The 14115-nt window shown below is 38.6% G+C and overlaps 1 protein-coding gene across 25 annotated transcripts in view; it reads left to right on the forward strand.

Annotated features, from left to right (window-relative positions):
* The window catches only part of ADD3 (adducin 3), a 129176-nt gene that overhangs the window by 96383 nt on the left and 18678 nt on the right, over positions 1-14115 (forward strand). For 23 of the 25 annotated variants that reach the window (XM_045361502.2, XM_074002683.1, XM_074002677.1 and 20 more), the window contains 2 exons: positions 10477-10615; positions 13963-14114. In XM_045361502.2, coding sequence (XP_045217437.2) covers positions 10477-10615; positions 13963-14114 — 291 coding nt within the window. Of the gene's footprint in view, positions 1-10476; positions 11868-13962; position 14115 lie in introns of all 25 variants that reach the window. The other 2 variants (XM_005566403.5, XM_074002687.1) reach the window with 1 other exon arrangement.

The following is a 14115-nucleotide window of genomic DNA, read 5'->3' on the forward strand; positions in this document are numbered from 1 at the left end:
CTCATGCCTGTTGTAATCCCAGCACTTTAGGATGCCAAGGTGAGAGGATTGCTTGAGCCCAGGAGTTTGAGACGAGCCTGGGCAACATAGTGAGACCCGGTCTCTGCAAGAAATTAAAAAATTAGTAGAGTGTGGTGGTGTGAGTCTGTGTCTCATACTTAGGAGGTGAAAGGATTACTTGAGCCCAGTAAATCAAGGCTACAATGAGCTGTGATCACACCACGGCACTCCAGCCTGGATGACAGAGCAAGACTCTGTCTCAAAAAAATTTTTTAAAGAACTTATGAACCAAATGATTGTAAAATGATTGTAGTAACAGATAGCATATAGTAACTGAAAGAATGAAATGAAGTTTCAGTTTTGGTTAAAGTTGTTAAATATTGAGATTTCTTTAGGAAGTATCTCAAAGAAGACCACTGAATTCTAACTGTAGAGTTTAAATGAAAAAAAGTACTAAACTCCATTTTTATGCCAGAGTTTTTGTCTTATAGTTTACCCATTACACTAAAGGCGCATAATGTTAAGTAGAATAATTTTTTATACTTAGTATTTCTATCTGTAAATTGACCTAAAAGTAACAATTTTACTTATGCCTTGGGGAACTTGATGAAATACTGTGAAAGGGCAAACACATAGTTTATCATTTCCTTATTCACTTAACAAGAGTGATCATTTTCTGCCCAGAGAGGTACAAAGAAGGCTGAGATTTAAAATAATTAAAAGTTGATATTTTTTTTCCTAGATCTTGGCTAATGAATTTAAAATCTTCTTTGTGAAAGACTTAGGAAAGTGTATACATTTTGTCTTCCTGCCATATTTTAGGACAGTGATTTTTAAGTTTCTTTTAATGCAACAGAAACTTCACCAAGGGAAGTGATGCTTGGTGGCTTGTGTTAGTTATCTACTGCTAAAATAACAGATTATTCCAGAATTTAGCAGCTTAAAACAAGTATTCATTATCTCACCATTTCTGTGGGTCAGAAGTTTAGGAGCAGTTTAGCTGGCTCAAGTTCTCTGATGAAGTTGCAGTCAATATGTTAGCCAGGGCTGCTGTCATTTGAAGGCTTTACTGGGGCTGGAGTATCCACTCTGAAGATGGATCACTCACATGCTGTTGGCAAAAGACCACCATTCCTTGCCATGTGGACCTTTTCTAAAGCTGCTTGAGTGTTCTTCCCCAGAGCAAGGATCCAAGAGAGAGCAGCCTGCAGTGCTGCTTTAGAACTAATCTCAGACATCACACACTATCACTTCTACCATATTTATTAGTTAGAAGTGAGTCATTTAATTCTCCCTATGCTCCAGGGGAGAGAAATTAAGCTCCATCTTTTGAGGAGAGAATTGTCTACTCTCTGGTTACTATTTAGAGACAGGGTCTTACTCTGTTGCTCAGGCTAGTGCACAGTGGCTGTTAACAGGCACAATCATAGCACACAAAATCCTGTGCTCAAGCAATCCTCTTGCCTCACTCAGCCTCTTGAGTAGCTGGGACTACAGGTATGTGCCACCATGCCTGGCAGGTCACAATTTATTTTAAAGGAGCTGCAGTCCTTCCGCTACAATTTATTTTTCTTCCTCCTACATGCAAAATACACTCATCTTCTTCTAGCACCTCCTAAAAAGTCTTGTCCCACTCCAACATTAGCTTGAATCTAGAATCTCATCTAAATGTGGTCCAGCTGCAGATGATCCTCCTCAGGGTGTAGAACCTTAAGTACAGGTCCTGTCAATCTATTGATCTGTGAAATAAAGATTCATGTTATCTGCTCCCCAGTGGCAGGAGAGGGCATAAGATAGCTGCTATAGACATTCCTCTTCAAAAAGGAGAAAATTGGGAGATACAAAGGAGTCACTGGTCGAAAGCAATTGTAAATCCATCTGGACAAATGTTTGGAAGTTTTTTGATTAGGACTCAGTCCTGCTGTTTACCAGGACTGAACCTCCCTGGTGCTTGGCTCTGATCACTAGGTTCTTGGTTGCACTGTCTAAATCATCCTCCTTTTTCTTGAAAGGTAACCTGTGTTTGCCACTTTGTGTTTTTCTTAATCTGCTTTCTTCTTACAGAAGTTTTAGGGGTCCAAAGGCCCCTTTTCCTTTTATACTGTCTTTGTTCCTTTCAGCCCAAGCTTACAGTGTTTCTGCTGATATAATTCTTTTAAAAATTTTGTGAGTCTTCTGTAAATATTGGGATTCACTCTGTTAGACAAAATCCATAACCAATAAAGATTAAAATCAGATTTTACTAATTCATGTTTGTAAGCGACAAATTTGTACACCTTCTATTTAAAATTCTCAGTTAATTAGGTAGAAGGGAAATCAGGAGAGAAATTAATAAAAGCAAAATATAATACTTTTTTATTAAACACTTACTATGTGCCAAGCACCTATTATGTGTCTTTAATCCTCAAAGCAATTCAGTTAAAGAAGTATTAAGATGCCTAGGTTACAGATGCGTAAACTGAAACTTAGAGACATTAAATAACTTGCTGAAGTTTTACAGCTTAGTTAAATGATGTGGTCAGAATTTAAACTCCAAAGCTCACACCTGTAATCACTAGGCTGTACAACTTATAGCATTCAATGACAACAAATTCTGCCTATATGTTTTTCTATCATCTTATCTTCAAAGCCTGATGCTCAAGTTAATTCAACACAGCCTAGAAGAGTTTATAATCACAAGACATTTTGGTGTAAATGTAAATTTGGATGACAAAAATCACCCCTTTTTGCCTTGAGCTGAGAAAATAACAATTTTTCTTATTCTGGCCCTCAGGTATTACTTATTTCTAGGAATTTCACAACCTTTTTATCATATTTAAATTTTTAAATAAAATATTTATCTTAGAAATCAAATACCACTTGGTAAATTAATTTGGCTTGAAATTTTGTTGCAGTAGAGAAAATCCACAAGTTCTCTGTGTCCGCTGTACTCGTATATAACGTCTGTGGAGACCTTAAGTTGTAATTTATCCCCTTTTCTCAAAATGAAGTGTCCAGGACAAACTCTTGGAATTAAGTGATGCCTTTTCAAAGTTAAAGAAGCATATAAGTTGAAAAACTAAGCAATAGCACATTGAACACAAGAGATAGTTATTAAATTCTGAATGCATGGATAAACGGATAGTGAATAGCTGGGTGGGCTTTGAAACATTAAACATTTGAATATTGTCCAACAGTCTCCTACTGAACTTGACTGCTTAATAAGGAAAACAGTTGCTGGGCTTCGTAAGCCTTACCACCATGAGAAGCAGTTTAGACTGGTTGACACAAATGTGCAGTGTTACTCTGAAAAATAACAGGAGTGTATGTGGTGGTAGCCTGGGCACATGACATACTAATAGCTTTTAATAACAGGGCAATGCATACTGCTGCAAGCTTATTTTGATGCAAGGAGAAACGTCAAAGCCATATACATTTTAGGATATCACTGGAAGTAAGGCCTGAGTGTTAACAGTGTTCCTTAATTCAAATAATTGGTCAAAAGTCACCATGATCTGTGGTCAGTTGAGAAGTTTAAGATGCAAATATTCTTTATTTACATTTCTGTTGTACACAGCTTCAAGAAAAATATTCTAACCTTTAACTTCATGTTAATTAAGACTTAGATATAGGAGAAAGACCATCCAGAAGAAAATATGGTTTATTTGTTTTTTCTCCTTTCAGCAGGGCCAGTGGTATTCTAGTTCCAAATGAGTACATTTCTTAATGGAGGAATTCTAACTAAGTTTGTTATGCTCCTAATTCTGCTTTAGGAGAGCTCTAATAACATAGGGTGCCTTGGGAGCAGCAAATCTGTAAATCTTTATTTTTTTTATTTTTTTTTTATTTTTTGCCCCAATTTTCCTCTCTAGTAATTTTGAGGTAAAACATCCAGATGTGGATATTTAAAATTCATCTCTGATGTCTCCAATATTTATCAGTGTTATTATCTGAGTGTAAGTTAGACATTACTGATAAATCAGCCAACATGGAGTTTTTTTGTTTTTTTTAGCATTAATTGAAATAATTTTATCAGGTGAGGTTTTCTTACAAACTCAAATTGGTTCTCTTTTCTGTGACTTAAATATTTTATCTCCTGCCACTTTCTCCTGAAAGTTCTGACCGGATACAGAGCCTTAAAATGTGACACCTCAAGTGAATTCTACTTTTGGATTATAGTATTCTGGAATATATGAGTACTTAAAGTGTATTCTTAGCCTACATGAATCTTAAATCTCTGAATATTTGACATTTTTAGAAGTTCATTTTTGTCCATACTTTATTAATTCAAAGTTTATAGCCTCACTCCCTCAACATTGATAGATATATAAAATAAAAGGGTGTGACGGCCGGGCGCGGTGGCTCAAGCCTGTAATCCCAGCACTTTGGGAGGCCGAGACGGGCGGATCACGAGGTCGGGAGATCGAGACCATCCTGGCTAACACGGTGAAACCCCGTCTCTACTAAAAAAATACAAAAAACTAGCCGGGCGAGGTGGTGGGCGCCTGTAGTCCCAGCTACTCGGGAGGCTGAGGCAGGAGAATGGCGTGAACCCGGGAGGCGGAGCTTGCAGTGAGCTGAGATCCGGTCACTGCACTCCAGCCTGGGCGACAGAGCGAGACTCCGTCTCAAAAAAAAAAAAAAAAAAAAAAAAAGGGTGTGAGATTCAGATAAGGCTTTTAAGGCACCCTGTCTCTAACTTAAACGTTTTGCTTTTCACCTAGTGATTTTTTTCCCATACTTTTTGGACCTGTGTTTGAAGAGCTGTTCAAACTATAATGTTCTGGGGGCAAATTAAGTTTTCGAGTAGAATTTTGTTTGAGTTGAAGAATTAAATGGCTTTTTAAAAGTTTATAACATTCAATGATGATGAATTTCTTATTTAAAGAAAATAAATCTTACCTAGTAGATTATGGGCAGGCCTAATTACACAGGAAGGATTTCTCATTCAAGTAATAGACTGATAAGACTGTTTTCTAGCTAATAATCTATGAAATGGATCTTTGCTACCTTAACTGAGTCCAGATTGAGATCAAATTCTTCACTTTCTTTGTATCTAGGAAAATGAAAAGAAATTCTAACTTAGTATTAATTGAGCACTGAACTACACACTCAGGGAGAATCTAGAAATGTGACAGATACAGTTTCAGTCCTCAGATAATATGGTATAGCAGAGTAGGAAAATAGTTAAACAATCACAGTCATACAATAGGTACCCTAAGTATAGTATGGGGAAACATTCACAGTGAAGTGCAGAAGAGAAGAAATACAGAGATTCCTCCTAACTTGGATGATTAGGTAACTTCAAGGAGAAGGTAGCATTTATGATGTGTTGAATAAAGGAAAGAATTCATTAGGAAGAAGAACAGTGGAAGTCAATACTTCCATTGGACGAAGGAGATCCAGCAGGGCTCGAGAAGTGCAAGTTGTGATCAGAGAATGCTGCATGAACCTCATAGGCTAAAGCATGAGGTAGTAATGGCGAAAAAATTACATAGCAGCAGACTATGGAAATTTTGCAGTACCAAGCCATTTCGATCTAGGTTAGGAGTCGGTACATTTTCTCGTCATTGCCCATTTTGTTTACACAATTTTTTAATGAAAGTGTTTGTTTTGGATCTGGGTTCAAATTTTGCTTTGCCTACCACTTACTAGCTATGTGACATTAGGAAGCTCATTGAATTTCAGCTTCAGTTTCCTTGTTGGTAAAATGGGGAAAATACCTTACACGGTTGTGACAATTAAAATAAGAGCATGCAGTACAGCATGTAGCACGTAGGAGGCAACTATTTTTTGGAAATTATGTATTTATTGCTAATTTGAAGTACGTTATGCTTTTGTGGCAACACTTTGAAGATTTTAATTCCTTAGACTATATTTTGGTTTTTGAAGGTCTTGAATCTGTCACCCTGATGGCATTCTGGTTTATTCATCTTCACAAAATTTAACAACTACCACTGCCTCCTCTTCTATGCTCTTCTGTATCTGAGAAAGAAGACATAGTTTATGCCATGGTTTTGTGTATATGTTGTTTGATCTTCTAACCCAACTCTTCTTTAGTGGAAACTCCAGGGAACCGTTGGCTAATCTGACAAGCACAGTATGTGGCCTCACCACTGTGATTAGAAATTAAGTTTCTCATTATGCTTTGATGATTACTTAGCTACAAGAGGGCAAGTACTTAACCTGGTATTCCAGGATCACCATAATCTGCCACTCTATATATGTATTTTTGCTTTATCTACCATTGCAATCTAATGCTCTAATCTAGCCTAAGAGGTTTACTCAACATTTCAGATCACAACATTCCTGCTACTTTGGTTTCAGAGATACAACCCAACTCTGCTTAAAATTAGGAAAAGATCCTGTGCCCAGTTGAGGGTTCCAGATTTGAATCTTTATTCCATTTACTTATTAGCTTTGTAACCTCAAGCAAGTCATTGCCTATCTCAGGGCTTTGTGGTGAGACTCAAATGAATCAACTATAAAGGATTACTAACATTGAACTTTAGTAAAAATATGATTACCCATCTCAAAGATAAATAAAATTTTTATCTTAATATTTTAATGAAAGCTCAATAAATTTACTGATAAATTTTAAAAATCAGCTGAAATTAGTAATTATATTAGTCATTTTTTATATTAGTCTTATATTAGTAATTTTTACACTTACTGTTGTAAGACTTAGGTAATTATCTGAACAATATTTCAGAAACATTTGAAACATGTAAAAATGAGTTATAAATGTTCATGACAACATATTAAACCTTTTTTGCACTGGAAGAATTCTTATCTGTTGAAGCACTGTGAACTGTAAAAAAGGCTGGGGAGATTTCATATACTTTGAAAACTGTTGTTTTTTTTTAACCTGTACTGCGTAGAAGCTATTCGTCAGCTTTGAAGGAGACATTCGTATTTTCCCTCTTATTTTTAATTTGATTTCAGAAGGGCTTATACGTGCCTCTATGACACCATAGCTATCCCAAAGGTTTTAGAATGGTACTCACATATTGTGGGATATATGGTAATGAAGAAAGCATTTCACTAATGTAAAAAGAGCATTGGACCTGTGTCCATGCCTCTCTCATTTACTAGCTGTATGTCCATGAACAAGTTTTCAACCTTTCTTTTTTAACTTTCTCATACTACCCAGTAGAAATTTCTCACCAGTTTTATAAATAGTTGTGATTGTCTTGAGCACTTGGTTGTTTTTTTTTTTTTTAATCTAAAAACCATTGTGAATCAGTACACTGAGCAGGCTGTCTTAATTTGTGTTGGCTGCCAGAGTTGAGATAAAATTTGTTCCATCTCTAGCAAATGCATACAATTTTATGGCATTCACTTTGTATCTTAACCTCATTCCTGGCTCCATCTACCCTCCTTATGCTTATTCTCTCTTCAGCTTTATTTTTCTTACCTATATGTATTTTTGTAGCATTTTAATCTATAGAAGTTCCCTTAAATTTTTCCTGGAAGAAAGGTGCAAGACATTTAATAAAATAGATAATGCCTACTTTTCAAAGCTATTGTAATATATGTAATGAGTGATACACATAGTAGGTATCATTAATTTTGGGTTTTTAAAACTGAATCAAAGAATATTGGTTATAACTACTTTGAACTGAGAAAAATTTAAATAGTTTAGTTCTGAAGGGAAGATAGAGTTCCAGAAGAGCAGACTGGCCTGTTGCCATGTTTCCAGAAGTTTTCTGTACTTAAAAGATAAATGAGGATATCTGGAAGATTTTTTTCCTTTCAGCCTTAAGCATGGTAAAATAGTTACGTTACTTATCTGTATGAAGGTGTCCATCTATCTTGTATACAGCTCTTAGCCATCTTATCTTCACAGAGTCTTGGATGAACAAGAAAACTCCCTAATGGAGTTTTCTGATAAATGAAGTATGTCTTTGTAGAGGATATTTTACAGGACAGTTTTTCTGATTTAAATTGTATATTTAAATGAACTAGATACAGTCAGTAGAACCAGATGTTTTTCAACTTATATTATGTGAATGATTTATACTTAACAAGCTTTGAATTTGTAAAAAGAAAAGCCATATTTAACTTGCGTAAACTGCTCCATGAACTTAGGATTCAAATGTGGTCACAATGAGTATTTTTAAAAATTAATCACTCAAATATCCACTTGCCTTATTAGCAGAAAGTACACCATCTTTCTCTTGGAATTTCTGCTTTTCTTTGAATTCTTCCAGAACTTTAGTGACTTACACTGACTAGGTTCATCAGTGGCCTCCATATCCAAGATGGGTGTGGGTCGTGTAATCATGCATCTGTATATATGTATGTGAGGGAGACACACTAGAGTCTGTTCAGCCCACCACTGCTATTGTACTTCCCTTCCCCATGATAGAATGTTGAAAACCAGTCTTAAACTGTTCAATAGGAGCTATAGGTTCACTGTTGACCCAGATGCTTGTGCAGGCCACCACAGTGCATCAGGGAAGGATCTTCCTGTCCTAAGCTCAGTTAGGATGTTCCATGGTCCCTTATGGTTGAGCACCCAATATTACAACTATTAGCACCCAGTTCTTAGAGTTCACATCATGGAAACCTCTCAATTATTGTTCTAAGTGCACTGCAAACACTGAATCAGAACTGGTCCTAACATCTACCACCTCATACCTTTAGAGCCACATTTCCCCTTACCACCATGTGTTCCTATGCTATTATTTTTTTTTAAAAAGTTCCTGGCGGAACATGGTGGCTCACATCTGTAATCCCACCACTTTGGGCAGCCAAGACGGGTGGATCACTTGAGGACAGGAGTTTGAGACCAACCTCACCAACATGGTGAAACCCCATCTCTACTAAAAATACAAAAATTAGCCAGGCATGGTGGTGCACACCTATAATCCCAGCTACTTGGGAGGCTGAGATAGAAGAATCACTTGAACCCAGGAGGTGGAGGTTGCAGTGAGCTAAGATTATGCCACTGCACTCCAATCTGGGCAACAGAGCGAGGAAAAAAAAAAAGTTTCCTAGACCTCTGGGAAACTCTCTCAGAAAGGCTCCATCTAAGCAGAGACTCCAGGAGATTTTATTCCTACCCTCATGAGGCAGACCACTGTCAGTGACTCAAAAGAGATTCACTCTTCTAAAGGAGGTTTTTTCATTTATCTCCCAGGTATTCATACCTACCCTTCTTGGAGGTAGCGATTCCAGAATAATTTTCTGCCTTCTCCCTCTTAGGCAAAGTGGGGGAAATGGAACTTAATTTCTGGCAGGGCATCCTGCTACATAAGTAGCTGATCTCAAATGGAAGAGCAAGGGTTAAGTGACTTACGTTGCAAGAGCCTTCATCTTTAAAATGAAATAGACATGAGCAAGAGAACAAATGACAAACTTATTAAAATAAGTGTCAGTTGGGTTTGATGGAAAGTCAGAACCAACTATTTGTGATGCAAAGGACTGGGAGAAGTTTCAGATGATGAACCATATTAGTAACTTGAGGATTACTGGAATAGGGGCGTTCTCTTAATATTCAGGATTTTGATCCATATAAATACTGGTTCTGCCACTACCTCACCCCAACCCACCCACAAAAAGATACAGAACTCCAGAATAGGAACATATGGAACCCAAAGTTCCATTAAAAAACTGCCATGTATCACAGTGTTGCAGAAGAGTAATTAGAACTCAACTCTTATTAATTTGTTTTCAGAGTTTATGGAGCTAAGGAATTGCCATGGAAATAATAAAATAGAAATGATGATTTAGTATGTCTCAGTGAAAACTTTTGCCATTGAGTCACTCTGTATTCAAAGTTGTGCCCCATTCACATGGGGACTCTGTCTTTTTGTTTTGTTTTGTTTTGTTTTTTTGTTTTTTTTGAGACGGAGTTTCACTCATTGCCCAGGCTGGAGTGCAATGGCACGATCTTGGCTCACTGCATGCCTCCTCCTTCCAAGTTCAAGCTATTCTCCTGCCTCAGCCTCCCAAGTAGCTGGGATTACAGGCATGCACCAGCATGCCTGGCTAATTTTGTATTTTTAGTAGAGATGGGTTTCTCCATGTTGGTCAGGCTGGTCTCCAACTCCCGACCTCAGGTGATCCGCCCGCCTCGGTCTCCCAAAGTGCTGGGATTACAGGCGTGAGCCACCGTGCCCGGCGGGGGACTCTGTCTCAGGTAAGCAAGGAGTGGGTCACCGTTTTTTACAGCAGTTTCTTGGTGCTTGAATTGTATATTAATAAGAGGAGTTGTATCTGTGCCTGTCTAGTATAGATACTACAATATCTCATTTTCATTGACATTAAGAATGCCTAGTGGTTCCTCCCCCTTAAAGCAAGCTTCTTGCTGCTGCCTCCAGTGCTTTGGTTTTATTGTTTTGTGTTTTATATTTGTTTTTAAATAGTACAGGTAAAAGCTATTCAGAAGAGGGATGGGGGAAAGATTGATTGTATCGGAGCAAGTTACTTTTGGGCCATTCTGCTGCAAGTGAGATATGCTTGCTCAGTCGTTATTTTTGTGTATTACAGGCCTTTCGGGAAGACTTGGAATGCCTTATTCAAGAACAGATGAAGAAAGGCCACAACCCAACTGGATTACTAGCATTACAACAGATTGCAGATTACATCATGGCCAATTCTTTCTCGGGTTTTTCTTCACCTCCCCTCAGTATGTCAGTTTTGCAGAGTTTTAAACATTATAATTTTACTTCCACTTTGGAACAGTGTACATCTCTAGCAACATATTCTGCTCAGGTTCAGTTCTTAAGTTTATAACATCTAATACTTAGCGTAACATAGTGTTAGAACCTCCTACCTTTTCATATCAACCAGGCATTTACTACACTTTATACAGATTATAAGATGATATAAGACATGGTCTGCGCTGGGACCTGTGGCATGTGTCAGTAGTCCCAGCCACATGGGAGGCTGAGGTGGGAGAAATGCTTGAGCCCAGGAGTTCGAGACCAGCCTAGCAACAAAGTGAAAACTTTGTCTCTATTTTTGTTGTTGTTGTTGTTCGTGTTTGTTTGTTTGTTTTGAGACAAGAGTCTTGCTCTGTCACCTAGGTTGGAATACAGTGGCCTGATCTCGGCTCACTGCAACCTCTGCCTCCCAGGCTCAAGTGATTCTCCTGCCTCAGCCTCCTGAATAGCTGGGATTACAGGTGCATGCCACCATGCCTGGCTAATTTTTTGTATTTTTAGTAGAGACGGGGTTTCACCATGTTGGTCAGGCTGGTCTCGAACTCCTGACCTTGTGATCCGCCCACCTCAGCCTCCCAAAGTGCTGGGATTACAGGCATGAGCCTCTGCACCAGGCCGAGCTTGTCTCTATTTTCTAAAATAATCTGATTTTAATGTGGCTGGATATAAATCATATCACAGTTGGATTTGGAAGTTTGGGTTTTATTCCTAACTTTGATGGGAAGCCATTTTAAGCAGAAGGATGATTTTAAAAGACCACTATATTTTCTGTGTGAAGAATGAACTGGGAGATTTCATAGTACTATTAACAAAAATAGAATAGTCCAGAGTTGGAGATCTAGTTTGGCTTGGGAAATGGAGGAAGTTCAACTTTGGGCATGCTCCATTTGCATTGCCAAGACATTGCAGCAATTGGAAATGCAGTCAGCTTAAGAGAAACATTTGGCAAATAGACATAGAGAAATATAGTACTCAAAGCGTGGACATTGATTAAATAATCATACAAGAGGGTATGGGCTGACAAAAGATTCCAAAGAGAAAACCTCAAAAGCTCAAAGAGGAAGACTAGTCAGAGAAGACAGAAATAGTAAAAGAAGCTGCCCTGCAAGTGTCCTGGATTCCATGGCGGGAACAAGGAGCTACAGGAGACCTTGGCCTGCTGACTGGAATGTGCAAAGGCACGGCAGGAGGAAAGCCGTGTGCCACTGTTCGGAGGTCAGGAAATAGCAACCAGTTGCCTGAAATACTTAACGTTGTGTTGTGAAAAGCGGAAGTTAAAGTTGGAAAGTTACGGGGAGAGTAGGAGACAGGTTAATGACTGACTCTAAAATTTTGTCAGAAATTATACTATTTTGTGTGGCTTATATATTAAAACTATTCAAATTACTTCAAAACATCTCAAAATTAAAAGGTTTTACATTGAAATATTCTCTTTAAAAGTTCTTGCTCATATTCTCAGGTTAAAAGCAGTGCTTTGGAAAACTCAATGGCTTTATGCATAATGAATTTACAAAGAAAGGGGCTACAGCCAAGGACAAGAATGAGGCTTATTGCAGGGCATGAGTTAAGGGCTGAACTCAAGTGTGGACAACGAGGGACCTTATGAAGAAAACAGTCATGGAATGTGGTGGCAAATTATATATGGTAACCCGGGAGAGGTTAAGAGGTAGAGGTTACTTACAGTTTGAGCCTACAGGAATGGTAATATCAATATTAGAAGCAAAGTAAAGAGAAGAGAGAAGGTAAGAAAAACCAGGAGAGAGAAGATAAAATCACCTTTAGACCCTTTTAATTTTGATGTTATTGTGTTGTAGGCAGTAAGAAATGGCAGGCTAGGCTGGGCACAGTGGCTTATGCCTATAATCCTAGCACTTTGGGAGGCCAAGGCAGGAGGATCACTGGAGGCCAGGAGTTCAAGACCAGCCTGGGCAACATAGTGAGACCCTGTCTCCACTAAAAAATTAAAAAATTAGCCAGGTGTGGCAGCGTGCCCTGTAGTCATAGCTACTCAGGAGGCTGAGGTGGAAGGATTGCTTGAGCCTAGGAGTTCAAGGCTGCAGTGAACCATGATCACACCACTGCACTGCAGCCCGGGGGACAGAGTGAGACCCTGCCTCTTAAAAAAAAAAAAAAAAAAAAAAAGGCTGGGGCCAGGCACAGTGGCCTAGGCCTATAATCCCACCACTTTGGGAGGCCAAGGCGGGTGGATCATCTATCATCTGAGATCAGGAGTTCGAGACCACCCTGACCAACAAGGAAAAACCCCATCTCTACTAAAACTACTAAATTAGCTGGGCATGGTGACATATGCCTGTAATCCCAGCTACTCAGGAGGCTGAGGCAGGAGAATCGCTTTGAACCCGGGAGGCGGAGGTTGCGGTGAACTGAGATCACGCCATTGCACTCCAGCCTGGATAACAAGGGCAAAACTCCATCTCAAAAAAAAAAAAAAGAAAAGAAAAGAAGCAGGCTGGAAAATGGGGAGGAGGAGCTGATCAGAACTAAAGACCAGGGAGTGAGTCATCTACACAAAAATAACAGTAGGGAGGCTCAAGAGTCTGTAATGTTTTTGCAGGGAAATGTAAAATGAGAAAGAACATAGTGGAGGACTGAGCTTTGGGAAAGAGCCACAGTTGGGCAAAGGAAACAGATGAACTTGGAGAAAAGCAGGTGGACAAGGAACAAGAGATCTGAGATAGTATCGCATGGGCCTGGAGAAGAGTTCTAGGAATGAGGCAGTGTAAATTGTGTTAAGCTGTAAAAAGGTCAAGGAGAATGAAGACTGAGCAAAAGTTGAACTTGTTAACAGTTGAACTTGGCAATTAGATCATCAGAGACCTTCAAGATCTTCAGTAGGACAGAAATCATACTACTATTTGCATGCATTATTTTCCATCTCAAATTTTTTTGTGTGTTTGAATAAAAGTCAAGAGAGATAATAGAAAAGTAGCTTTCTGTTGAGGTCTTTTCATCATAAAACTAGCAATAACCTCAGTATTTAACAGTTTTACCCTTGGAGATATATGTAACAATTTTCCCCAGTGGTGTGAGCCTTTGATATAGTCACTCCTTAGCAAGCACTAGATGAAGCAACTTTTACTAAGCAATCAAAGATAGCTGATACTTATTTTACTCTCAGTGTACCTCTCTGAAGGAGAATAAGCTAATAAAATACTGTATGGGCTGATAAATTTCAGATTATTATATACAAGGCTGGGATACTCCCAGATGCAGGCTACTTCCTGGCAACTAATTTCCAGGTAAGGGATTGCATGACTTGTATCTCTCTCCACATTTTTTGTTCTTTTAGGTCTTGGCATGGTCACACCTATCAATGACCTTCCTGGTGCAGATACATCCTCATATGTGAAGGGAGAAAAACTTACTCGCTGTAAACTTGCCAGCCTGTACAGACTTGTAGACTTGTTTGGATGGGCACACCTGGCAAATACCTATATCTCAG

This window comes from Macaca fascicularis, chromosome 9, assembly GCF_037993035.2.
Source record: "Macaca fascicularis isolate 582-1 chromosome 9, T2T-MFA8v1.1".
Lineage (NCBI taxonomy): Eukaryota > Metazoa > Chordata > Mammalia > Primates > Cercopithecidae > Macaca > Macaca fascicularis.